The sequence below is a fragment of the Chrysemys picta genome, chromosome 8 (assembly GCF_011386835.1).
Source record: "Chrysemys picta bellii isolate R12L10 chromosome 8, ASM1138683v2, whole genome shotgun sequence".
Lineage (NCBI taxonomy): Eukaryota > Metazoa > Chordata > Testudines > Emydidae > Chrysemys > Chrysemys picta.
The window spans coordinates 90,528,247-90,553,225 of record NC_088798.1 but is presented as its reverse complement, the minus strand read 5'-3'; the positions used below and the strand labels follow the sequence as shown (position 1 = coordinate 90,553,225).

At 48.6% G+C, this 24,979-nt stretch overlaps 1 protein-coding gene across 1 annotated transcript in view; it reads right to left on the bottom strand.

Moving 5' to 3' along the window:
- ERGIC1 (endoplasmic reticulum-golgi intermediate compartment 1) overlaps nucleotides 1-24,979 on the bottom strand; it is a 101,416-nt gene that overhangs the window by 12,297 nt on the left and 64,140 nt on the right. Inside the window, exons 4-8 of the mRNA XM_005298054.5 lie at nucleotides 18,254-18,348; nucleotides 16,983-17,107; nucleotides 7,876-7,980; nucleotides 2,369-2,429; nucleotides 1,769-1,869 (exon numbers count right to left, since the gene is read on the bottom strand). Of these exons, the coding sequence (XP_005298111.1) occupies nucleotides 1,769-1,869; nucleotides 2,369-2,429; nucleotides 7,876-7,980; nucleotides 16,983-17,107; nucleotides 18,254-18,348 (487 nt within the window). The remainder of the gene's footprint in view (nucleotides 1-1,768; nucleotides 1,870-2,368; nucleotides 2,430-7,875; nucleotides 7,981-16,982; nucleotides 17,108-18,253; nucleotides 18,349-24,979) is intronic.

Sequence of the window (24,979 nt, the reverse complement as noted above, 5' to 3'; positions counted from 1 at the left end):
GAGCATGCCCTGCACATTCCAGCCCTTATTTCAGCAGATACCCCTTCCCTATCCCTGTGACAAGTGTGCCACTTTTGACTGATAGACCCAACTCTTCAGGAGGTAGGGACAACAACAACCCTAAAGAGGTGGATGAAGGACAAACAAAGGCATGTCCACAGGTACAACACTAACAGGATGATCTCCTCTCAGCAAAGGGAGAGGGAACCAACTGAAGCAGCACCATTGTGCTCCATCAACCCCACTGGGATTTTTCCTCCCTTTTGAAGTCTCTTCCACAGTCGGTGGACTGAGCTTCAATGGACAGAATAGGAGGGGGACCCATACCAGCATATTTTAAGGGCTCCTAGCAGAACTAATTGGTTGATGCCAGAACTGTAGTGGTGGCTTTGGGTGGAGAGGAAACAGAAGATCTAGGAGATAACATGGGAGAGGAGACAGACAGTTCACACACATCACCATCACGGTAGAGAACCACCTCATGCTAGGTCATCTATGCCAGACTATTCCAAAGACTTCCTTCCGATTCCTGCTTCCCTCTTATCAGCATGGGAGTTTAGAGCAGAGGCAGTAATCAGAAACCTTTTTAAAATGCACAGAAAATGCAGACACAGCTCCATTTGCTTGCACTCTGGTTATGAAAAGAACAGTTTTGACAGAACTGACCTCATTTTTTCCTTCCTTACCCTCCGCCCTCAGCAACACAGTCCCGATGATTCAGTCTTGGCTGAGGGCCCCAATTGCAATCCTGCTCACTGAAGTATCAAGATCAGCAGCTCAGGCTGTACGTTTTCCCAATTAATTTCAGAACTTGTGTTGCAAGAGAGTCTTATCAGAAGAGTGGTTGTAACATTAAAACAGAACAAATACATTCTATCCAGGGAGAGAAAGCTATCCAAACCCTCAGGACACTCTGTACAGCACAACCAGAAAGCACAGGAGACTATTGCTAGTCTTGGCACAGCTCATGAGAGCATAATAAATGAGTGGATATTTTAGCAGAATGGCAGCCTCAGAACCCTCAGGTAGAGCAGACACAATAAATCCACATGCGAAAGGTCTGAAGGGAAGTAAGAGCCACTCGATGCTCCACTGGGCCAATGCAATCAAGAGATGTCCTGGACAGACATCCACAGACACGAAGAGCAACAACCCTGTCCAATTTCGAGCAACTAGCAAAGGGCAGTACTCCCATAAACAATGCATTACATTTGTTCTGCGTTAAAATAATTGTTAATTTTTAGAGTCTTAAGGCTCTTTAAAGGGCAAATAATTAGCCCCCACCCAATTCAGTCATGGGAATGGCCTGCCAGGTTTCTACACTGTAAAAACAAGAGAGTACCAGGCAATAAATCTCTCTGAAACCCCTTTAGCAAGAGAATTAGGATCTAGAATTACTTCAGGCTATGAAGGTTTTCGGTACAATATGTCGGGACTTGAATCAGTTAAGCACACATAGGAGAGAGTCAGCTGCAAGGCAACAATTCTTCAGAGAAAGAATAATTAGCACCAGGCACTGAGAAAAATTCTCATGCTACTATAATGTAGCTGCTGCTAAGTGTAGAAGAGATGACTGCAAGAGGCCTCGTTCTAAAGCAATTCAGTTCCTCACTCTTCCAGCAGAGGCTACTGCATGCCTACCAAACACAAATGCTTTATACCAGAGTGCAATACCATGGACTGAGTTTTAAGTAAAGAGCTTCCTATGAACTCATTGGGTTTTTCTTCACCAATGGCAAGACTACGTAACAGTCACCTCCAGCCTTACCTTGTTTGCTACAGTATACTGGTATGAGTACCGCTGTTTGCCGCTCATATCTTCATACACGGTGGGGACTATCTTCAGTATATAATCATGAGATGCAAGGGCTATGAGTCAGAAAGGGAAAGGATAGATTAGCCAGTGAAAAAGTCCATGCCCCCAGAAGGAGGGTGGAAGCTCATGACAGCTATTAGTAAAGGATAGGGGTGATTTTGGTGGTAATGGTGGTAGCAGTAGCAAGTGGGTGGGGGTTAGAAGAGCAGTATACAGATGCAAATACCATAAGCTCCCTTGCTCAGACTTGCTACAATCCATGTGATACCCAGCTAATCCCTCTTGTAGCAGGTGATCATAATCAAGCTGAGCTGCAGAGAATGCCAGTGACTACAAAACCCAGGGTGCAAGAGGGAGATAGCAAAGGACCCTGTGGACTAGGCCTTCCCTAGGGCCAGGGGTGGGAATTGAAATCCCATTCACTGATGCCTGGGTCCCTTTGGTTGCTTATCTGGCCCCCTAATCAGTGTTGCATTAATATCCTGGTTTTCATTTTGCTTTTGCCCACTATCAGTGGGCTGGCTAAGCCCTGGAAGCACTGACAATACATACGGTTTGAGCTGAGCTTGTCTGCTCCCCCCAGGGCATTGAATGCTCCATGAATGTTCTGGACCTGGAGAGCGAGAAGACACATACAGTGGTTATATTCCATACTTGGTGCTTTTGACTTTTGCTTCCCCACTTTTGAAGGGTCCAGTTTGACTCAGTCTTCCCAAATGCAAAGCCTCAACCCAATGAGAAAAAGGCACAAATTATTCTCAGTGGCCATTACCACAAGGCTTGGCTCCAATTGGGGAGGTTGTAAGATCAACCTCCAAAGATCTAACATTAATGTCCACTCTAAATTGCTTCAGCCAAGGGAGCACTCCCAGATTGGAAGTGACTGGTGGGGAAACACAAGTCAGTCTGAAGCTTTGAGGTGAATCTCCATGGCAAACCATGACATCAGTGCACACCAGTCTGCGTTGGTGGATGGTGTCATCAACCCATAATTAGGATCAATCTCCCAGCTGGAGAATAAAAGCTTGCACTAGCAAGCGCTCATCATTCTATCACATGCAAATACATTGTAGAGACTATAGCCTGCTGGGAGTCACACTTGAAAGATTCAAATTCAGGGCAGAACTTGGAGCTGCCTGCTTTCTACTCAGATGCATCCCTAGAACAAACAACACACACTATGTCTTGGAAGATGGGAAGGAGACATGCCAGCTAGCCATCCATTCCTTAGCAGTTGGTTCCAGACACGCAAGTGTTAGGCATTCCCAACCCCTCACCACAGATCAATTGGATTCCCCCATTACTCCCCACTCCTCTAAGGTAGAGGCTAATGGAATTAGTTGAAAACAACAAGGACCAACATCCACCAACAGAATGATTGATTTGGGAAATTTCTGGAATGGTGAAAGCTATATAGAAGTCCTGCAACTGTAGTCAGAGGGTTGCAATGTAACACATGCCACATTAAGATACACAGAAGGAGAAGAGATATCCAAGAGCCGGGAAATTACTGACAGACAACAGATAAGCAGTTTTGTTTGTAGGAAGAGTTGTGTCCTTCTAGCTTTCACTGCATTAACAAGTCACTGCACCAATTTGCATTACCCACCATCCTTCCAACAGCTGTAAGCACTTGACTGCATAGGACACATCCACCTGGTCCTATGGCATGTTTCCCTGATCACTATTCCACAGCAAGATGGAATATCCTAGGAAAGAAAATTCTAGCAAGACAAATTCCTTGTTTTTCATCAAATTGAACTGATGGAACAGGTAACATGCAGGTGACAAATATAACTGGAAGCACAAATGGGTTTTCTATAATGCCTTCCAGACTGCTGGTATCTCAAAAGGCTTACACAGTGCTGAGTTGGATAGTAGCAGTGTAGTAACTAGGCAGGCAGACAGCATTCTGTGCTATAGTTCACACATCCTTGGACATAAGTTTATCTAGAGAGGGAGAATATTTGACTTGGCAACAGGGCTAACCCCAGCTCTTCTTGATACATGCAATAGGAGTCAAACTTCTACTAGGAAAGCCCTTTGAGACAGGCAGAAGGGCATTAAGGTCTCATCTGAAAGATGGCACCTGTTATGACACAGCAGCTCTTCCAACCACTCCTTCAGCATCACCATCCAGTACAAGTCCTGGCAGGGAAAATGAAGCCTGAAGCTTCAGCTCAGAGGGTAGAGCACGTTAATAGCTGAATAGTTAATCCTGGCAGAATCAGGTACTTTTTGAAGACAACTCGGAATACCTCCCTTCTCCAAAAGGAGCCACACATTGAAGTGACTCCACAAAGGAATTAATGGTCAAGCAGAAGTGTCCTCATATTAGGGGATACTTTGGGGGCAGCTCAGGACAAGAGTCTGCCTAATAACAGTGATCTCTACATAATCTAAAGAGGGAGCATATGTCAGTGAGGGAGCATACATGCTCGATTTACATGAGCTGCTGGCTGCACTACAAGCGACGAACCAGTGCAATCAAGCCCCACCACTGCAACATGCCAGCAGAATGCCTGGTGGTTTTCAATGTCATAATACCTTGAAGAGGTGGAAAATCAAGGCAGCTGGAAGTGTGATTAGCAGGCATAGGAGCATGGATGTGTGTATGGAATGCTGGTTTAGCGCAGCATATTTACAGGCAGCTGTAGTACTTCAAAACTAGTTCAGAAGGGATGAGCTCAGCTAAACATCTATTTCAGAGGATTGTCTGTGCATTACATAACTCCATGAACCATCCAACCCTTCCTGAGGTACACACAAGACATCAGAGTTAAGTTTAAACTACGAGGTTAAGGCCAGGGCAAGATTTGTCACTCAATAATAGTTCTGACACATTATACATATAAAAGTTCCCCAATGTCCTTGATCTTAGTGGGTAGCATATCACCTGCTTCTGATTCACTTGGTACTTTGGCCTGGTCTACACTAGGGAAATTTACAAAAAGTTTCCCACCAATTCAGCTTGAGCCACTATTAAAACCAATAGGAAATGTAGTTTAGACAAGGTTCCAGCAGCCAGACCAGTCTTTAAACCACTATTTCAATTAGACTTGCTTTCAGAAGGGTTAGCTAAAATATTAGTAAAAATGGGTTGCTAGATCCTTGTCTGAACTCTGGTGGTCATCTGTTTTGATGACAGTTCAGCTGAAACAGTGCTAAAACTGGTGGGATACTTTTTGTAAGTTTGCCTAGTGCAGACAAGGCCTAGGAGGCCACGCACAACAGCACACAGTCAAGGCACAAACAACAGACTTTGGGGGCAAATGTCCAGTGTCTGGAAAACATTGCCCAAGTTTTTCCAATGTCAAAAACCCACAAGCTTTAGGTATAATGTCCTGCGAGGCGAGGGTTCAAGAGGGCATAGTTACAATGCAAAAAAAACCCCTTTAAATTATTTCATTCTTCTCTGTAAACAAGAAGAGCAAGGTCCCAGCCCTGCACAGTTTACTGAGAGCGATGTCTCATTTTTGTGCCACAAGTAGGGGGTACCTGGAAGGTTCCAAATTGGGCAGGAAGCTAAGCCCCAGGATCCACACAATCATATTTACAGTGAGCGGCGTCTCATTTTGGTGGCTCATGTGGACTGAGCTTATTTTATGGGCACAGCTTGGAGGAGTACCACCATCATTTCCCAGCCACCTTCCAATCTAGTCACTGGTGGCAGGAGATATCCCCATTTTGCAGACAGGGAAACCGAAGCACAGAGTTGTTAAATGATTTACCCAAGGTCACAAAACATCTGTAGGATACAGGTAAGTGACTAGACACTGATCTACTGAACACCAGTCCCATGCTCTAACAACTAGAGCATGCTGTCATCCAGTATACTGGAGAGAACACCCCACCCCATTTTGAGCTCTGCACTTCAAATGCAGGAACTACAGAGATGAAGTGTAGAAAAGGTTAATGAAGCCTAAAGTAGCACAGCCTCTGAGACTCCAGTGGGTTTTTCACTATTGGAGAGAGGGGATAAATATTCTCCTAGTCTGTCAGCAAAAGGAGGTGGGGAGATCCCTTGAGGGATAAACTGGGAAGTTTTTGCAATTGGAGTTTATGAAAAACCCACATTTCAGGCCATGATACAGTAAGGAACAAAGGAATCAGACAAGCCCTTCAACCCATTGTTAGATCAGCAGATACCCTAAGATAGAGGCAGGTGAAACCAAAAATAAACATTGAACAAAGAAAGCTCACCTATATCCAGACCACGTTAAAATAATCCACACACCCCCCCTTAGGAAATCACTCTGGATACGTCTTTTGATGTAGCTGGGAGTATGCGTCCCACAGTGCAGACGCATTAGCTCTGCTTCAGCTAGGATGCTTAAAAAACAGGGTGGCTGTGGTGGTGGCTCAGGCTAGCCACCCAAGTACTTACCCAGGAGGTCAGGTGAGCTTGTGCATGGTTGGCTAGCCTGAGCTGCCGTTCATACTACCGTGGCTACACTGCTATTTTTAGCACACTAGCTCAAGCAGAACTAGTGCATCTATGTGCCTGCTCTGAGAAGCACACTCTGGCTGCAGCTTAGACATACCCTCAGTGGCTCTCACCAGTACTTGCTCAGTCTAGCTAGAAGCAGAGTAGCGAACATCTCCTCCCATGTCACATGCCCTTTAGCTCATGGTTTTGCTTACTGTGCCAACAGCACGTGCGCACACATGCATGAAGAGATAGAGGTGACTGAACAGCATGTGTTATTTAGAGGCATGAGATTTCTGAATCAACTTGTAATGGCACACACCAATAGCCAGATACGTCTGGGAGAGTGGCAGACTATATGATGTGCTAAATACTTCTATGCTGGGGGACACAACGTCTGCAATCAGACATCTTCTGCCTGATCCACTCCATGCTCAAAGCCCTCCCCTTGCCCAGCCTTCCCACCACATTCATGCTAACACTCTCCAAAGACATATAACATTCCTGTATAGGACACGTTTCCCATGCAGTCAGCAGCAGTCCCTATTAGCACTTACCTCTTATAGTGAACCACCAGGTCTACTAAAGTTACGATTTATTTTTCATGCTTTACAGACATGAAACCAACTAATCAATAGGCTAATATTTCAATGCTCCAACACAAGACATGTCCTAAAGGAAGCAGGAGCAGAATGAAATAGAGAACTACAAGGCAATGCTTCAGACTCATTAGCATTACAAAGATTTTGGAGTAAGCAGGCATGTGTGGAACAGGGAGCAGCGTAATGAAATGTCTGTATTGAGGAATCAGGATTACAGAGAGGCTCTGTTTAAGCCATGTTGGGGGGTAAATCATGGAATAGGTGTGAGCACGCACCTTTGTATCCCTATGAACTCAGCTTTCTGGAAGCAAGTTACAGAGGTGCAGGGCTGAAAGTTGTCTCCATTAAGAAGTCAGGAATGATGTAATAACATACAGCATACCAGGTGAAACCCTAGCCATAGGGCAAATGCACACATTCACCTTCTCCCCAGCTGTAGGCTGGCAGCTTTGAACAACCACTCAATTTGTCCTATGAGAAGGGGGAAGTTGCTAGATGTCTCACTTTCTAATCTTTGATCTCCCTTAGAAGCATAGTGGAAGGAAGGGTGATATGGGGCTAGAATTTGTTGCAGTACCATATGCTCTCAACTACCACTCCTGTGGTATTGTAGTCCCTTGATGTACATGCCTAGTCTCCACAAAGCCACTAACTGAAGCTACATGTGCAAAATGAATATTCAAAGCAACTTGCCAAGTGCTGTAGCAGGGAACCTGGAGTCAGGATTCCTAGGTTCTATTCCTAGTGATGCCAGTGACATCACAACCTTTTTGTGCCTCCATTTCCCATCACCATCTGTACAGCAAGGATAGGGCTACTTTCCATCTTTTCAAAAGCACTGTGAGATCTATAGATGAAACACAGCCACAGAAGTTTGAAGTTCTCTATTGTGAATGAGAATACAGCTCCTCCCTGCCCTTCCCCACCACACTCAGCCCTTCTGTAAAATGCTTCAAAATGTAGTAAAAAGAAGAAGACTGGTTCCTCTGCCCCTGAAGACAGCAAGATGGCCTGGAGGAAGGACTCACCTGTAACTTATCCCCAAATGAGAGTTTGTGGATGATGTGCGTCATGTCAGGATTCTGAGGCTGTGCAGTGGCACTGTGTGTTGACACATGAAAGTTACCTGGAACCTGCAGTCAGCCAATCATTAAAAAAAACAAAACAAAACACACAAAAGAAACACATGACTCTATATTTTATTTCCCTAGGCATTACTAGGTATCGCAACATAAAATAGGACCACAAGGATAAGATCATAGACCCATCTACTCTAGCAGCGGCCAATACTTAATGTTTCAGAGAAGGTTTGAAAGCCCATAATGCACCTGGCCTGCGAGGCAATGCTGCACATAGAGGGGAGATCAGCTTACATCCCAAAATACAAGACCCAAGTGCCCTTATATAACATTCCATAAGCTTGCTAGATGTTTTCAAAAAAATCATACCCCAACATTTCTAGTTCCCAAGACCTAAGGCACACCTTCCCTTTCCCCATCGAAATGAAGATCCACGATTGTCGGAGGTAAAAAATTGTCGTCTACCATTTTTCTCCCACACTCACACTTATACATGGACCCATTATTGTTTAGCTGCCTGGAAAAGTCATGGGTACTAGTCTTATTGTAGTGTTGCTCACGTGCACTGTTCTGTTCAAAAAGATTTAGAATAAAAGGGAGCAGATTTATTTATTTTTTAAATATAAGGAGATAGAGGCTCCATGTACATACAAACTGGTCAGATTTTCAGCTTCCAGCCCCTTCAAGAACAGACTTATTTTGTTAATTTAGGGGAAAAGACAGTTACCTTTTCCATAACTGGTTCAAGATGTGTTGCTCATGTCCATTCCATATTATGTGTGTTTGCTCGCCACATGCACCGGTGTCGGAAGTTTTTCCCTCAGCAGTATTTGTAGGGGACCGGCTCTGACGCCCTCTGGAGTGGCGCCTGTATGGCACCGTATAAGGGATGCCGCCAGGTCCTCCCACCCTCAGTTCCTTCTTGCCGGAAACTCTGACAGTGGGGAAGGAGGGCGGGCTGTGGAATGGACGTGAGCAACACATCTCAAAGAACACCAGTTACGGAACAGGTAACTGTCTTTTCTTCGAGTTCTTGCTCACGTCCATTCCATATTAGGTGACTCCAAAGCAGTACCCCTGGAGATGGGTAGAAGTTCATGGACATGCAGATTGCAACACCACTCTGCCGAAGCAAGTGTCGTCCCTGACCTGCTGAGTGATGGCATAATGAGCCGTGAACGTATGGACAGAGGACCACGTTGCAGCTCTACAGATGTCCTGGAGAGGGATGAGTGCCAGGAAGGCCGCCGAAGACGCCTGCACTCTCATCGAGTGGGCTCTGACAATCAGCGGCAGCAGAACCCCGCCAGGTCGTAACAGGGTCCTTATGCATGAGGTGATCCAATTGGAAATCCTCTGCAAGGACACCGGGTGACCCTTCATCCTATCCGCTGTAGCAATGAAGAGTTGAGTCAATTTTCGGAAAGGCTTGGTGCGTTCTAAGAAGAAAGCCAAGGCCCTTCGGATGTCCAGCGCGTGAAGACACCTCTCCTTACTAGTCTTGTGCGGTTTGGGAAAGAACACTGGGAGGAAGATGTCCTGGTTCATATGGAAGGGGGGAAGCAGGAAGGCTGGGTGGGGCCGCAACTGAACCTTATCTTTGTAGAAGACCGTGTACGGAGGTCCCGAGGTCAAGGCTTTAATTTCAGAGACCCGTCTTGCCAACCAGGAACGCAGCCTTCCATGACAGGTGGGAAAGGGAGCAGGAACCCAGCAGCTCAAAGGGCGAGCCGGTGAGCCTAGAGAGGACCAAGTTAAGACCCCACTGTGGGACAGGAGTCCGTACCTGTGGGAAGAGTCTCTCGAGGCCTCTCAAGAATCTGATCGTCATGTCATGAGAAAACACTGTCTGGCCTGGATCGGTGGGTGAAAAGCAGAGATGGCCGCGAGATGCACTCTAATGGAAGTGTGTGCCAGGCCTTGGTTCCTCAGATGAAGCAGGAAGTCCAAGCCAGACTGTATGGAAGAACATGAGGGAGAGATGCCACACTTGGTCGCCCAGCAGGAAAACCTCGACCACTTGGCCAGGTAAGTCAGTGTGGTTGAGGGCTTCCTGCTTCCCAGGAGAACCTGTTGGACCTCATCTGAGCAGGTCCGCTCCTCTGGGTTCAGCCAGGCAACATCCACACCGAGAGGTGGCGGGACATGAAGCTGGGGTGCAGGAGCCGAACAGGGTCCTGTGACAACAGGTCTGGTCAGTTTGGCAGGGGCCAGGGAGGGGCCACTGCCAGGTTCATGAGCGTGCCGAACCTATGCTGGCGGGGCCATGCCAGGGCAATCGTGATAATCTGTGCCTTGTCTCTCTTGATCTTTGCCAGGACCCTGCTGATGTGAGGAATCGGAGGGAATGCATACATCAGGCTCCCTGACCATGACAGGAGGAAGACATCGGAGAGGGAGTCCTTGCCCAGGCCTTGCCGCGAACAAAACTGGTGGCATTTCCTGTTTAGCCTGATGGCGAACAGGTCCACTCGGGGAGTCCCCCACCTCTGGAAGATCATGCCAGCTACCTCCAAGTAGAGTGACCACTCATGGTGAGAGGAGAAGGCTCTGCTGAGGTGATCCACTAGCGTGTTCTTGATGCCAGGGAGGTGACAAGCTTCCAGATGGATTTCGTGGCTGATGCAGAAGTCCCAAAGATGGAGTGCCTCTTGGAAGAGCGTCAATGAACATGCTCCCCCTCGCCTGTTGATATAGAATATAGAGGCCGTGTTGTCCTTCAGGACTCTCACCACCTAGCCCGGCAGGTGAGGTAGGAAAACTCCGCATGCCAAGCGGACCACCCTGAATTCTTTGACGTTTACGTGTAATGTCATCTCCTCTGGGGACCACATACCCTGAGTCTGGAGGTCGCCCAGGTGCGCACCCCAGGCGAAGTCCGAGGCGTCTGATACCAAGTCAATTGTGTGATGGGAGGTGTTGAATGGAACCTCCTCTAGGACCGTCGTATGATCGCAGTGAGGCAAGTACTGTCGGGGGAATGGTAACGACTTTGTCCAGGTGATCTCTGGACTGGGAATAGATCATCGCCAGCCATTGCTGCAGGGGCCACATCTGGAACCTGGCATGACGGACAACGTATGTGCAAGCTGCCATCTGACCCGGCAGGTGCACACAAACCCTGGCCATAGTCAGGGGGAATGCAGAGACCTCTGCGATGAGGTCCGTCAATGTCTGGAACCTTTCTAGCGGCAGGAATGCTCTGGCCCAGGTAAAGTCGAGCACTGCTCTGATTAACTCTATCCTTTGCATCAGAACTAACGTAGACTTTTTGTTGTTCACCGGTAGGCTCAGGGAGTGGCACGTAGCTTGCAGCACCGCAACATCCTCATGGACCTGAGACCTGGAGTTGCCCTTGACTAGCCAGTCGTCAAAATACGGGTAGCTCTGGATACCCCGATGCCTGAGGTAAGCAGCCACCACTGACATGCACTTGGTAAACACTTTTGGTGCTGTTGCCAGGCCGAACGGGAGGACCGTAAACTGGTAGTAGTGGGGCCCCACCATAAACCGGAGGAAGCTTCTGTGACCTTGAAAGATCACTATGTGGAAGTATGCGTCCTTTAAGTCAAGGGCGGCATACCAGTCTCTCGGATCCAGGGAGGGGATGATAGAAGCCAAGGAGACCATACGGAACTTTAGCTTCTTTAGATACTTGTTGAGATCCCTCAAGTCCAGGATGGGCCGCAGACTGCCCTGGGTCTTTGGGATTAAGAAGTACCAGGAATAGAACCCCTTGTTCCTGTACTCGAGAAGAACTTCTTCCACCGCACCCAATTGTATCAACCCCTTTACCTCCTGCGCGAGGAGACTCTCATTAGAAGGGTCCTTGAAGAGGTACAGGGAAGGGGGTGGGGGAAGTAAACTGTAGGGTATAACCCTCCGCCACAGTATTGAGAACCCAGAGGTCTGAAGATATAGCTGTCCATGTGGGGAGGAAAAAAGAAAGGTGGTTGGAGAACAGCGGGGCAGACAGATCCTGAGTAAAGTCTGGTAGGTTGCCCTCGAGTGCACCCTCAAAATGCTCGCTTGCCCCCCTGCTTATTGCGGGTCGAGCCTGACTGGGCAGAGGGAGGAGGTGGGTGGCTCGGGCGGCGCTTGTAGCCTCAACTCTTCTTATAGGGGGGCTCCTGGTGGGTTTGACTCCCTTGGCCTTGAGATTGTTGTGGTTTGAACCACTTACGGGCTAGACCGGAAACGTACAGCCCCAGAGTTTTCAGGGCAGTGCAGGAGTCCTTAAGGCCATGCAGTTTACTGTCCGTCTGTTCTGCAAACAGAGCCTAGCCATCGAAGGGGAGGTCCTGCATCGATTGCTGAGCCTCCCTTGACCCGAGAGGAGCAGCCAGGATGCCCTTCGCATAGAGATGGCCGAGGCCATGGTGCGAGCCACAGAGTCTGCTGCGTCCGAGGCTGCTTGGAGGGCCACTCTTGCTGCAGCCATGCCCTCTTCAAGGGTTGCCCAGAATTCCTTCTTGGACCCTTCGGGCAGCGAGACCTCGAATTTGTCGATAGACTGCCACATATTGTAGTCATAGCAGCCAAGGAAGGCTTGGTGGTTGGCCACTCTCAACTGAAGGCTGGAAGATGAATATATTTTTCGCCCAAACAGATCCAGTCACTTTGAGTCTTTATTCTTGGGCGTAGTCCTGGGTTGACCCTGCCTCTCCCTCTGGTTAACGGCCTCAACTACGAGGGAGTTTGGGGCCGGGTGAGTATAGAGATACTCATGGCCTTTAGCTGGCACAAAATATTTGTGCTCAGCCCTTTTTCAGATGGACGGCAGGAAGGAGGGGGTTTATCATAGGGTATTAATTATTTTCGATACCCCCTTGTGTAGGGGTAAAGCCACAAGTGCGTGCTGTGGAGCAAAGGACGTCGAACAATGAGTCCGACGGCTCCTCAAGTTCCTCTGCCTGGAGCCCCAGGTTAGAGGCGACCCTCTTCAAAAGTTCCTGATGAGCCTTGGCGTTATCTTGCAGAACCGGGTGAGGGGGACCCGTAATCACTTTGTCTGGTGATGAGGATGAAGCCAGCGCTGAGGGATCTGCATCTCCTGGTGGTCCAACTGGCTGCTCCCCTAGTTCCTCATGGGCCTGGGGGAGGGGAGGTCTTCCCCTGTGGGGCCTCCCCCTCCAGAGGAGGGCGGGATGCTGCAGCCGATAGCCTATCTGAGGCCCCCGCCACTGATCAGGCGTCCTGGGAAGGCTGGGTGAACCCCCATGGATTCCAAGGGTACCATGCTGCCGGCCATTGGCCCGGAGGCCACAGGGTCAGTTGCAGTGCCAATGAGGCTGATGGTACCACTGGTGCCGGGGCCTGTCCTGCTACCAGGGACTCCTGATCAGCACCAGAGTCATAAGCAGAATGGACGCTGCGGAATGATCATGAGCGGCTGGCTCAGCGGCCCGCCTCACCACAGTGCTGGCCGCTGTGCCTCGACGCTGACCTGTGCAGTCGGGAGACGTTCCTCCCGTGGGACCCCGGGGATCTTCGGCGTTCGGTGAATCTGTGTCAGTAGACCGCCGATCTATGCCTCACGCTGCTTGAGCTGTACCGGGATCTAAGTGGGACCGGGAGTCTGAGTGGGCTGGTCGTCAATAGCATCTCCCCGATTGAGGGGATTCGCATCTCAGCGACGGGTGCCGTCGAGCAGGTGACCGGTGACCCCATTCCGCCGATCGGTCTCGACACTCACGTCGGGGGGCGCGTGCCTCCACAGGTCTGCGCCTGCAAGCCGCACCTCAAATCCTGCTGTCGGTGCCCAGGGTCCAGAGACTGAAGAGGGCTTCTCTGAGCCTGCCTCCCAAAGTCCAAGGCATGACGGCTCCATGGGGGCAAGCACTGGTGGGATGTCCCCCACGATGGGGAGTGGCGCTGCTGAGGCAGGGACACTTGGAACGGTCCCAAGGCAGGTTTACCCCTAGGTTTGGGTACCACCAGAGCTAGTGTGGGTGGCACCGGTAGCATCAGAATCTCCTGCGCTGCCTGCAGGGCCTCGGGCATCGACAGAACTTTGAGTTGACAGAGGCCCTGGTCACTGTCCGGTGTGGCAGGCATAGTACGGGAGGGCCTTGACCGCTCGACATGAGCTGGGGTCCGACTCCCTCACAGAGATGTTGAGCCACCCAGCACGGGGATCTTGGCTCTCCTCCAGCCCGCTCCTTTCCCTTATGGGAAGTGGGAGATCTTCCCCTCGTGGACCTCTTGGGCTTCTTGGCTGTGGCTGGGGAGGGGAATCAGTGCCGCCTCGTAGACGGCACCAGAGGGGCACTCCGTACCGACACTGCACTGCTCGGGGCCGAGTCGGACCTCTGCTCCGGTGCCGGGGTCAGCGCCGACTCCATCAGGAATGCCCTGAGACGGATGTCTCTCTCATTTTTCGTTCTGGGTTTGAACGACTTACAGATGCGACACTTATCACTTATGTGTCCTTCTCCTAGACACCTTAAACAGCTAACATGTGGGTCGCTGATGGGCATATGCCGCTTACAACGATCACATGGTTTAAAGTCTGAGGATCGGGGCATGCCCTGTCCCTAGGCTGAGTCCCGTCTGGGACCAACTAACTAGAACTAATACTAAGGGTAAATATTAAACTATATACAACTATTTTACAAAGAAACATTTGTGAGACACACTGTGAACTAAGCGAAAGCTAGCCGAAGCAGCAGAAGTTCCAGCACCGTCACTGACGGCAAGACGGAACTGAGGGTGGGGAGAGCCGGCCGCACCCCTTATACCGCGCCATGTGGGTGCCACTCCAGAGGTCGCCAGAGTCGGTCCCCTATGGATACTGCTAAGGGAAAAAAGTTCCGGTACCGGTGCATGTGGTGAGCACACACACCTAATATGGAATGGACATGAGCAAGTACTTGAAGAACAGTAACTTCTGCATACACGGATTTCACCTAAGGGCTTCAGTTGCCATGACAATGTAAAGCAGCCGCTCTCATGTCATTTTTGATTGGCTCACTCTGGAATTCAAAGATACTTCAGAATGTGATTACCAGAACTGCACCATGAAGCCTTTCAACAGAGTCAATGCAACCGCTGCTCTGGAAGGGCCAGGTAAATCTTCCTTGGCAGCTCAGGGCTGGTGTCAGAACAAAAGGATCTTGAGTGCTGATGTGGTTGGCAACACCTAGCAACAACTGATGCATTGTAAAACAGTACAATGTTCACTGCTGCTCTCTGTGCTCCCTCCCATTCACTTGTACCCACTGGTTGTCTAGCCATATGCTATCATACACTTGTTAGGCTCCTATGGAGCAAACAGTTAAGCATGTGCTTAACTTTACACACACAAGCTGTCCCACTGAAGTCAACAGGACTAGTCACATACACAGAGTTCAGAGAGGCTTAGCTGCTTGCAGGATCAGAGCCTGCGATTGTAAGATCATGCCTTCATTCTGTGTATGTACAGTGTCGAACATAATGAGACCTAAATCCCTGACTGTGGCCTCTAGACCCTACCATAATGCAAATTAACCCATGCTTACACAGCATGGCTTGTCCGCTTCTAGTGGCTGGATCCAAGAGGTTCATAAATCCATACAGCCTTTTTGCTAACAGACTGGGATCTTTTAGCTCAGGCAATAGAGGTTCATGCTTTTAGAGCCAGAGCTCCTGGGTTTGACCCCTGCTGCCAAAGACCACCCCCAAGACTGATGTATTACCCAAATAATAAAAACAAAAATTAGAGAGAAAGAGAGAGAGAGAGTGTCGGGCAGATCACCCTATTCCTACTTTGTGAAAGAAGAACATAGAGCAAGCCTCCTGGCTCTGACCTGTGCCAGAAAGCAGACACATTACACGTACCAGACAGGAGTTAACTACCTTAGCCCTACACTTCAGGGAGCTCTCAGACTTTCAGAACAAAAAGTCTGCACCGAGCCCCATCCCAGCTTAGTATCTAGTCAGTCATCAGTCTCGCTGGCTGCTCAATGGGAGAGAGAGGGGGGGGGAAAAGACTATGCTTCAAGGAACAGCCAAGTCTAAATCATTTTCATGCCACAGCGTAAGCAAGGGGTTCTGCCTGTTATTTTTAGATGTGATTTAACATGGTCTGGGAGGGGGAGGGGGAGAAGGAAGCAGGATTTGGCTGCCTCTGTGGTACATGACAGGGCATGAATAAAGCTGCCAGTGAGCCACACCTTCCCAATCCCCACACCCCATTTAGTCATCTGCAGCATTACATAGCAAGAGTAACCAATTCTGGACACACCCATCCCAGAGAGGAACCTCCCTAGGCCTGTATATTCATTCCCTCAGACCATGCCAGAGCTCCATTTCTACACAGCACATAGATGTGCGCGCATGGACGCACATGTGTGTTCATGCCACCCCATCTAAACACAAAGCCATTTCTGTCAAGCTGGCATCCCCAAAGGGGGAACATTCCAATCACTCTGTAGTTCTTGGACTAGGAGAGAGTTTGGATCAAAATGTGCCAAAGCTCTTTGTACAGCAGTGAGCCATGTACTGGAGGTGCTGTGGAGGGACAGCTCAGTGGTTTGAGCATTGGCCTACTAAACCCAGGGTTGTGAGTTCAATCCTTGAGGGGGCCATTTAGGGAACTGGGGTAAAAATCTGTCTGGAGATTGGTCCTGCTTTGAGCAGGGGGTTGGACTAGATGACCTCCTGAGGTCCTGTCCAACCCTGATATTCTATGATTATGGAGGGCAAACACAGCAGCCACTCTGCATTCCCCAATAGCTCATACACAACCTAAGACATTAGAGCCTGTTTTAATGAAAGGGGCTGTTGGCCACAACACAGGCCTATTTTCTGCTATTCAAGAGGTGACACCTGGAATGTCGTTCTAGACAAGCGTATATGGGCGCTTGATTTAATACTTCTATTGGTCTAACTGTGCAGCCTCTCCTCCTAGTACTATACTGCAGCACCAGGGAGCTGAGCTGAGCTCACCTCCTGATTTGAAACCACAGTAACTGCAGAGCCATTCAGATGTGGGCTTTCATGAGTGCTTTGCATATGGGGCTTGCCAGCTGCTCCCTAACCACCCTACACTCACAACAGGTGTCATTCACACTCACCTTGTTGATGCTGAAGTGGCCCTCAAACCTGCAGCCATCCCCATTATTGAGAGGTACTTTCATTGAGTTGTCAATATGGCCAACTTCGTGCCTTCCCATTTCATCCTGAATGTCCAGTCCAACCACTACCCGGTTAGGAGGGGGGGAAAAGGAAAGAGAAACACAGAGAAAGTTACGAATAGGAACAGGTGTGTACAATTCTTTGTGGGGCACAAACAACTTTTTCCTGGCATTTGACAGAATCGTTCAAGAAATTCACCTGTTAAAATAAACATCCCATTTATTTTATTCCAGCAGTGATGGAATAATTACCAAAGGGCTTTTCAGTTTCAGAGTATTTTATGAATATTAATTTAGGACATTACACCCTTGGGAAATAGGCCTAATTCCCATTTTTCAGATTGAGAAAGTGAGGCAGAGCAGTTAGGTAATTTGCCAAAGGCCAAATGTGACATCTGAGTCAGACAGCCGTGATTAGAACTCAAAGGTTTCTTACTCCCAGGCCTTGGCTACACTGGCAATTCACAGCGCTGCACTTGCTGCGCTCAGGGGTGTGAAAAAACACCCCCCCCTGAGCGCAGCGAGTGCAGCGCTGTAAAGCGCCAGTGTAATCAGCGCCTGCAGCGCTGCACGCTCGCTCGCAGCACTGCAAGCTATTCCCCTCAGAGAGCTGGCGGCGCGACTACACTTGCGCTTCACAGCGCTGCCGCGGCAGCGCTGTGAATCCGCGAGTGTAGCCAAGGCCCCAGACACAAAAGAGCAGACCATGAAAGAGGAAACTAGATTTAGTCAGATCTCACTAAGGGAGGTGGGTCACTAGTCAGAACTGGAAGAGGACAGAGTCATATTCCATTGCTAGGTAGGATCGCAAGAAAAAGATGACTTGGCTTAGAATGTGAAGTACTAGGGTATTTACAGAGACTCCGCCACTCCAGAAATCTGACCTCCCTCTCACACCTGGATTGTATACATGGGCCCCTGGATTGTGTAAACATGGGTACAACGGATTCCCTATAGAGAGGGCAACACACTATAGAAAAGCCTCTCTCTAATGCCTCTCCCTACAGTCATACTACCCAGAAAGGGAAGAACAATACATTGGACAAGGTAGAGTTTTTATTTCTTCCATAGGAGAAAAGGGCAACAACATTTCACCAAAATACAGGGTGGGGATTGCTCTCAGATCTCACGTTAAATGAGTAAACTTAGAGCTTTGAGTAACCACCTCTAGAAATACAGCAAGAACTCTAGGCCTGAACGGAGACACTTACATTCACAGTGCAGGTTCGGTAAGCTGATGTTCAGATTCACTTCTATTTTACCTCCGCTCTCTTTGTCCGGGTCGTCTACGTAGAGCTCGTTAACTCTGCAGGGAGATGAGCACAGATGATTTCACTTTGTAACTCACACATACAGCCACTGTTCAGTAAGGGAATTTGCACAGGGAGGGAAAGTTAGGGTTAGTTTGTGTGACAGGTGCTAAAAAGGCTCAGAAATTAAGTGAGAAGAAAGCCTTTCCAGAGGAGATATGAAATCAGATGGGTATAGACACTAGCAACCTGACTCTATAACTTGCACATAGCAATTGCAGGACAGAGGGGCTTTCCCCACCTCACTCACTCCAGTAGGAAACAAAGTCAACTCACTTTCTCTAATTAAAAAAAAAAAAAAAAAAAAGTTATAGACTTCCCCCAAAAGGGGTTTCCACTGGTGACGTGAAACAAGACTGCTCTTTCTAGAGGTGAAAGGCACTAGTCCTCTGCATTATGGGGCTCCTACCCCCCTTAAGAAGAAGGAAGCCTATAATCTGAAATATACAAAGTTGTAGCCATGTCTGTCCCAGGATATGTTGGATGTAAGATGTTCTGAAAAAGAGCTGTGTGGGGCTCTAAAGCTTGTCTCTCTCACCAACAGAAGTTAGTCCAATAAAAGATATTATTGGAAAGTCAAGGAGGTGAGGTAATATCTTTTATTAGACCAACATTTGTTGGTGAGAGAGACAAGCTTTCGAGCCACACAGAACTCCTCTGAGGCCTTGTCTACACTACAGAGTTTTGTTGACAAAAGGCACCTTTTGTCAACAAAACAGTGAATGCATACACACTGTGATGTGACCTTTGGCGGCAAAAGTGCTCGGTTTTGGAAACAAAACAAAATCTCCCCGATGAGAGACATAAAGCTTTTTGCACAATTTTTTTGTCAACAAAGTGCCAGTGTAGACACCACACTTGATTTTATCAATTTAATTGGCCTCCAGGGGGTGTCCCACAATGCCCATCCTGACCACTCTGGTCAACAGTTTGAACTCCTCTGCCCTGCAGCCAGGTAAACAACTATCCGCCCCTCCCCATTAGAAGCCTCAGGAATTTTTGAAATTCCATTTCCTGTAGGCTTGATGTGGAGAGGTCTCATTGCATCTTCCCAGGTGACCATGGTGGCTTAGTGCAACAAACGCTCTCCCGCTTGGACCATGGCTGAGCTGCTGGATCTGCTCAGTATCTGGGGAGAAGGATTTGTGCAGTCACAGCTGTGCTTGAGCCGTAGGAATTGGGATACCTACGGGCAGATTTCTTGAGGCTTGTGCGAAAAGAGCTATGGTCGGGACTCGCTGCAGTACAGAGCAAAGATAAAGGAGATGAGGCAGGCGTACCATAAAGTGAAGGAGGCAAACTGTCGCTCCGGTGCTGCACCCAAGACCCGCTGGCTCTACAAGGAACTGGACGCTATCCTCTGTGGTGACCCCATCTCTACTGCCAAGAGCCCCATGGATATTTCAGTGTGACTGAGGGTAGTGGAAAGAGGACCTAACCCAGAGGACAAAGTCACTGATGAAGAGGTGGAGTTAGACGACGATGTGGAGCTCCCAGTGGGTCACCCGGTGGGGCAGGCAGCCAGGAACTGTTCACCACTCCGGAGGTGTCTAGGCAGTCTCAGCAGTTGCTCTCCCGTGAGCAAGAAGCAGGAGAGGAGACGCCTGGTTAGTGGCTGTGGTTTGTGTAGTGCAGAGCTGAGTTCAGGGTATAGAAATGTAAAAGGCTGGCTGTATTTCTGTGTGCTGGACATTCCCCTGTGCAGGTAATCAGTATGGCGGAACAGGAGTGTTGATGCACACGGGAATCCTCCAGAGAGATCTCTAGGAAAAAGTTTCCTGGAGGTCCTTGGCAATCCTCTGCCGAAGGTTCCTTGGCAGAGCTGCTTTGTTCCTTCCCCCATTGTAGGGAACTTTCCCGCGCCATTCGGCAATCACTTGTGCAGGAACCAAAGTGGCACACAGGCGAGCAGCACAGGGACCAGGATGGAAGCCCCAAGCATGTAGTACATGTGTCCTTTCTTCCCTGCTTACCATCAGGAGTGAGATATCTGCTACAATGACCCCCGCCTGTGGAAAAGTGTGGGAGAATTTTAGAATGTTTTCCCTAGCTGGCTGCAATGCAACCCTTGCAGGGCGCTCTTTTCCTCATGAGGAGTGCTCCCCCTCCACCTCTCTAACCAACACTCACCATGCTTTGGGTGTTCGCCGAGATGTTTGCTTGCCAAGGGTCACTGAGAAAGTGATTATGTTACCAGAGGTGTATTTTACTGAAATGTTTCAATGCTGTGCGTGAACTTAATCATGCTTCTGTGCATTGTTCCTTGTGCTTTGGCAGATATGGCCTTGAGGAACACCCCCCACACACCGGCCGAATGTCTCCACCAGATAAGAAAGCGCCCAAGACTGAGCAAAGAAGACATGTTCCGGGAAGTACTGCACTTCTCCAATGCAGAGAAAAGGGAACGCAAGGAGTGGAGGGAAGCCGAAAGGCAGGACAGAAAAGAAAATCAGGAGTTTGTTAAGGACACTACTGAGTGGATGATTAGTTATGGAGGAGCAAACGCAGATGCTGAAGTCCTTAATAATGCTGCAGACTGAGCACATGCGTGCCTGCCCTCCCCTGCAGCACAATCAGAACTCTTTTCCGTGCCTTCCCCCCAAACTCCGCCAGCACAGTCCTATCCACTTTCCGGGACTTCTCGGTTTCCCCTTCACTCCATCCCCTCGGACAACTTTCATAATGATAGCTGGACCTACACACAGATCTGAAAGTCAGCGCTTCCCTGGTTCCTCCTTTCCCACCAAGCCTCTTTGTGTGTGTGTGTGTGTGCTGTTTCTTGTGCAATAAAAGTAAAGTTTTTGAATGGTAACTCATCTTTGTTTGTTTCCTACAAATTGAGATAGCAGACACTACCAATACATACACAGGCAGTTTAATCATTTGCTTATTGGAATGTAAGGCCCCAAATTTCACCATTGCTTCTTAGGAAAACTACATGTAATGTAACATTGCAGCACCAATCACAGAGATATACATTACTGGTTCTCATTTTCAAAGTGTTGCCTAAAAGCCTCCCTGATTCGAATTGCCCCCCTCTGATAGCCCTGGTATCTGGCTCAAAATCAGCAGCTGAGCCGTCTGCCTCAACACTCCACCTCTGAGCAAACCTTTTACCGTTAGCTTCACAAAGATTATGCAACGTACATCACACGGCTATGACCATGGGAATATAATCTTCACTGAGGTCTAACCTTCCATAAAGGCATCGCCAGCGCACTTTTAATCTGCCAAAGGCACATTCCTCGGTCATCCAGCACCTACTCAGCCTGTTGTTGAACCGCTCCTTACTGCTGTCCAGGTTTCCTGTGTAAGGTTTCATGAGCCAGGACTATAAGGGGTACGCCGGGTCTCCCAGGATCACTATGGGCATGTCAACATCCCGCATTGTAATCTTCTGATTTGGAAAGAAAGTCACCACTTGTAGCTTTCTGTACAGGCCTGTGTTCTTGAAGATGAGTGCATCATGCACCCTCCTGGACCACCCTGTGTTGCCGTCAGTGAAATGCCCACAGTCATCCACAAGCACCTGCAACACCATGGTGAAGTACCCCTTCCTATTGATGTACTCCGTCGCAAGGTGGTCTGGTGGCAAAATTGGAACACGCGATTAATTGCCCTGCACACTTGCATTAACGCAGCCTCAACTGTCGACTTCCCCACTCCAAATTGATTCGCAGCCAACCGGTAGCGGTCTAGAGTCACCAGCTTCCACACAGCTATTGCCATGCACTTCTCCACCGATAGGGCAGCTCTCATTCCAGTGTCTTTGTGCCACAGTTCTGGGGCGAGCTCCGCACACAGTTCCATGAAGGTGGCTTTCCACATCCGAAAGTTCTGTAGCCACTGCTCATCATCCCAGACCTGCATGACGATACAATCCTACCATTCAGTGCTTGTTTCCCGAACCCAAAAGCGACAGTCCACTGTCTGCAGCTCTTCCGTGAATGCCAAAAGCAATCTGAAGTTGGTCCTATCCATAACACACAGCATGTCAGGCAACTGGGAGTCTTCTTCAGTTAGGAACTTTGTGATTAACTGCACTGCCATCCGCAATGTCTTCACGACAGTTATCAGAGCATAGGAGAGCAGTGCGGGATCCATCCCTTCACACAGAGATGGCGGGGTGAACAGTAAATAAGAGCTGTTGAAAAATGCCACGAAAGAAAGCCGGAAGCCCATGGAATGCTGGGACAGAAAACAATGCATCATGGGACATTAAGCCCGGTCCCTAGATGCACCGCGATCCACTCTGCTTTCCCACAAGACCTAGTGGCAGAAGGTGTCGAGCTGGACTGTGGGAAAGGTACCCACAGTGCATTGCTCACACTGTCAATGATAGTGCCCCAACTGTGGATGCACTCTGCCTACAGAGGGAGGGAGTGTGAATATGCAATACCGATTATTATAGCGCTTTTTGAGGGTCGACATATTTGTTGACAAAACTATGTAGTGTAGACAAGGCCTTGGTCTTCACAGCAAAATGCAAGGTGTAACAGATTGTTTAGCATAAGTAGTTAGCACATATTGTAAGAGACCATTCAAGGTAGAGTGGTCTGTTAACACCTCTGCAGTCAATAAAAGATATTACCTCACCCACCTTGTCTCTCAAATAACCTGAGACTGATATAGCTACAACATACCATCTGATACATCAGAAATGGTTTTAGAAAAAGGAGACTGCCACCTATCCCATAAGGGTACATCTACACCGCCCATGTTACAGCGTGGCCGCGGAAGCACTGTGACGTGGGCAGTGTAGTCACGCTTTATCGCCGGGGAAGTGCTCTCCCGGTGATTAAAAAAAAAAACCCACCCCGAACGAACGGTGGTAGCTTTATTGCCAGCAGCACAGCTCCCGGCGATAAAGTGCTGTCTATACTGGCGCTTTTCAGCACTAAAACTTTTAACGCTCAGGGGTGTGTTTTTTCACACCCTTGAATAACTAAAGTTTTACTGCTGAAAGTGGCAGTATAGAGACAGCCTTAGAAAGGCCCATTTCTGCAGCTGATCACAATCAATTTTTGCCACCCACATTTGGTGGCAGAAGCAGGGGCAGTTTGTGAGATGGGACATTTAGGATTAGTCTCCTCACCTGTGATTAACCCTGCCTGTGCTGGAAAGCTGTCTAGCTCCTTGCTGGAGGGGAGAGGTGTTTTAGGTTTCTCCGATTCATACGATTCCTAACTTTCGACCCTTCCTTTTTGGCTGGTGTGCCCCTCTCCCAGCCCTCCAATTACATCTCCTTCCCCTGGTGACTTACTTGGAACTCTGCATAGTAATTCAAAACAATGGCATGAAATTGAGATGAAGAGCATTTAGGCTAGAAAATATCAGGGGAAAGATTCCTGGATAGCGAGATCCAATAAACTCTGGAACAGTTTTCTGTGTGTGGTGGTAGTATATTATAGCACCAGGCACCTCACATGTAAGATGACAAAACACAGACTCAGACTGGGAGAAGGAATACAAGAAAACAATGGAACATTTAGGGTTGGCACAAATCTTGTTAGTTCCACCATTTATGCTTATTTTGAACACTTAAAATATGGCAACAAATACACTGCAGACACCGTTGGAAGCCCATTTGCTTGGGAGATTTAAAAACTAGTCCAGATAAAGCTCTGAAAAAAATATTGTAGGGGAAATCCTGCACTGGACCAAAGAGATGGATAAGATTACCTAGGACTGTGGTCCCCAACGCGGTGCCCGTGGGCATCTATGTGTGCCTGCCTACTATGCCCTGCCGCCCAGGAGTGCAGCCGCCGGACAAGCAGCCGCCGAAACGTGGCAACGTCAAGAAGCAGCGCCGCCGAAATGCTGCTGCTTCTCGGCGGCGACGCCTCTTGATGACGCTGCTACTCAGTGGCATTTCGGCAGCGATGCTTCTTGGCGTTGCCGCTTGTCAGCGGCATTTCGGTGGCTGCTTGTCTGGCGGCTGCGCTCCTCGGCGGCATTTTGGCGGCTAGTCGTCCGGCACCCGCCCACACTGAAAGGTTGGGAACCACTGACCTAGATGATCTTTTCAATCTCTGTGCTATCCAGCCAGACTAGATAAGCACATTAGTGGCTGTATCTGCCAATATGTAATATATATGATAGAATAGTCTACTTTTTGCAGATATGCTTTACTATCTTCAGCAGTGAGAATGCCACATTGTTTTTCATCTAGTGCTCAAAAGTGTGCTAAGCCCTTTTGACAAACAAAACGAAAAAAGGTCCCAGGCCAGAGGAGCTAACAGGCAGTACAGATGAAGGGTGCTAAAAGATGAGTCAAAGTGCTTTTGCTCTGAGGGCCCATCTCTGGACCATGAGCTTCTAGCTGGTGAATGGCATGACATTTATCCAGTAGGGAGTGCAGAGAGAGATGGGTTTGCCTATAGGGCAAGTTTGGTTGAGAAGATAATGATCACCAGATCAGTGAATGTGATTGGTGTTTGATTGAAACCAAAACAGTGTTGGTGTTCAGCTCCACATTGCTACCACCTCCTCTCTGTTAACTGGCCTGACAAGCTGTTGGTAATAGTTACCTCACATATATTTCACGTTGTGACAGTGTATTCCATAAGGCTTTATGGGGAGGGGGTGCTTATGAATGTATGTATGACATAACTGGAATATGTTTTG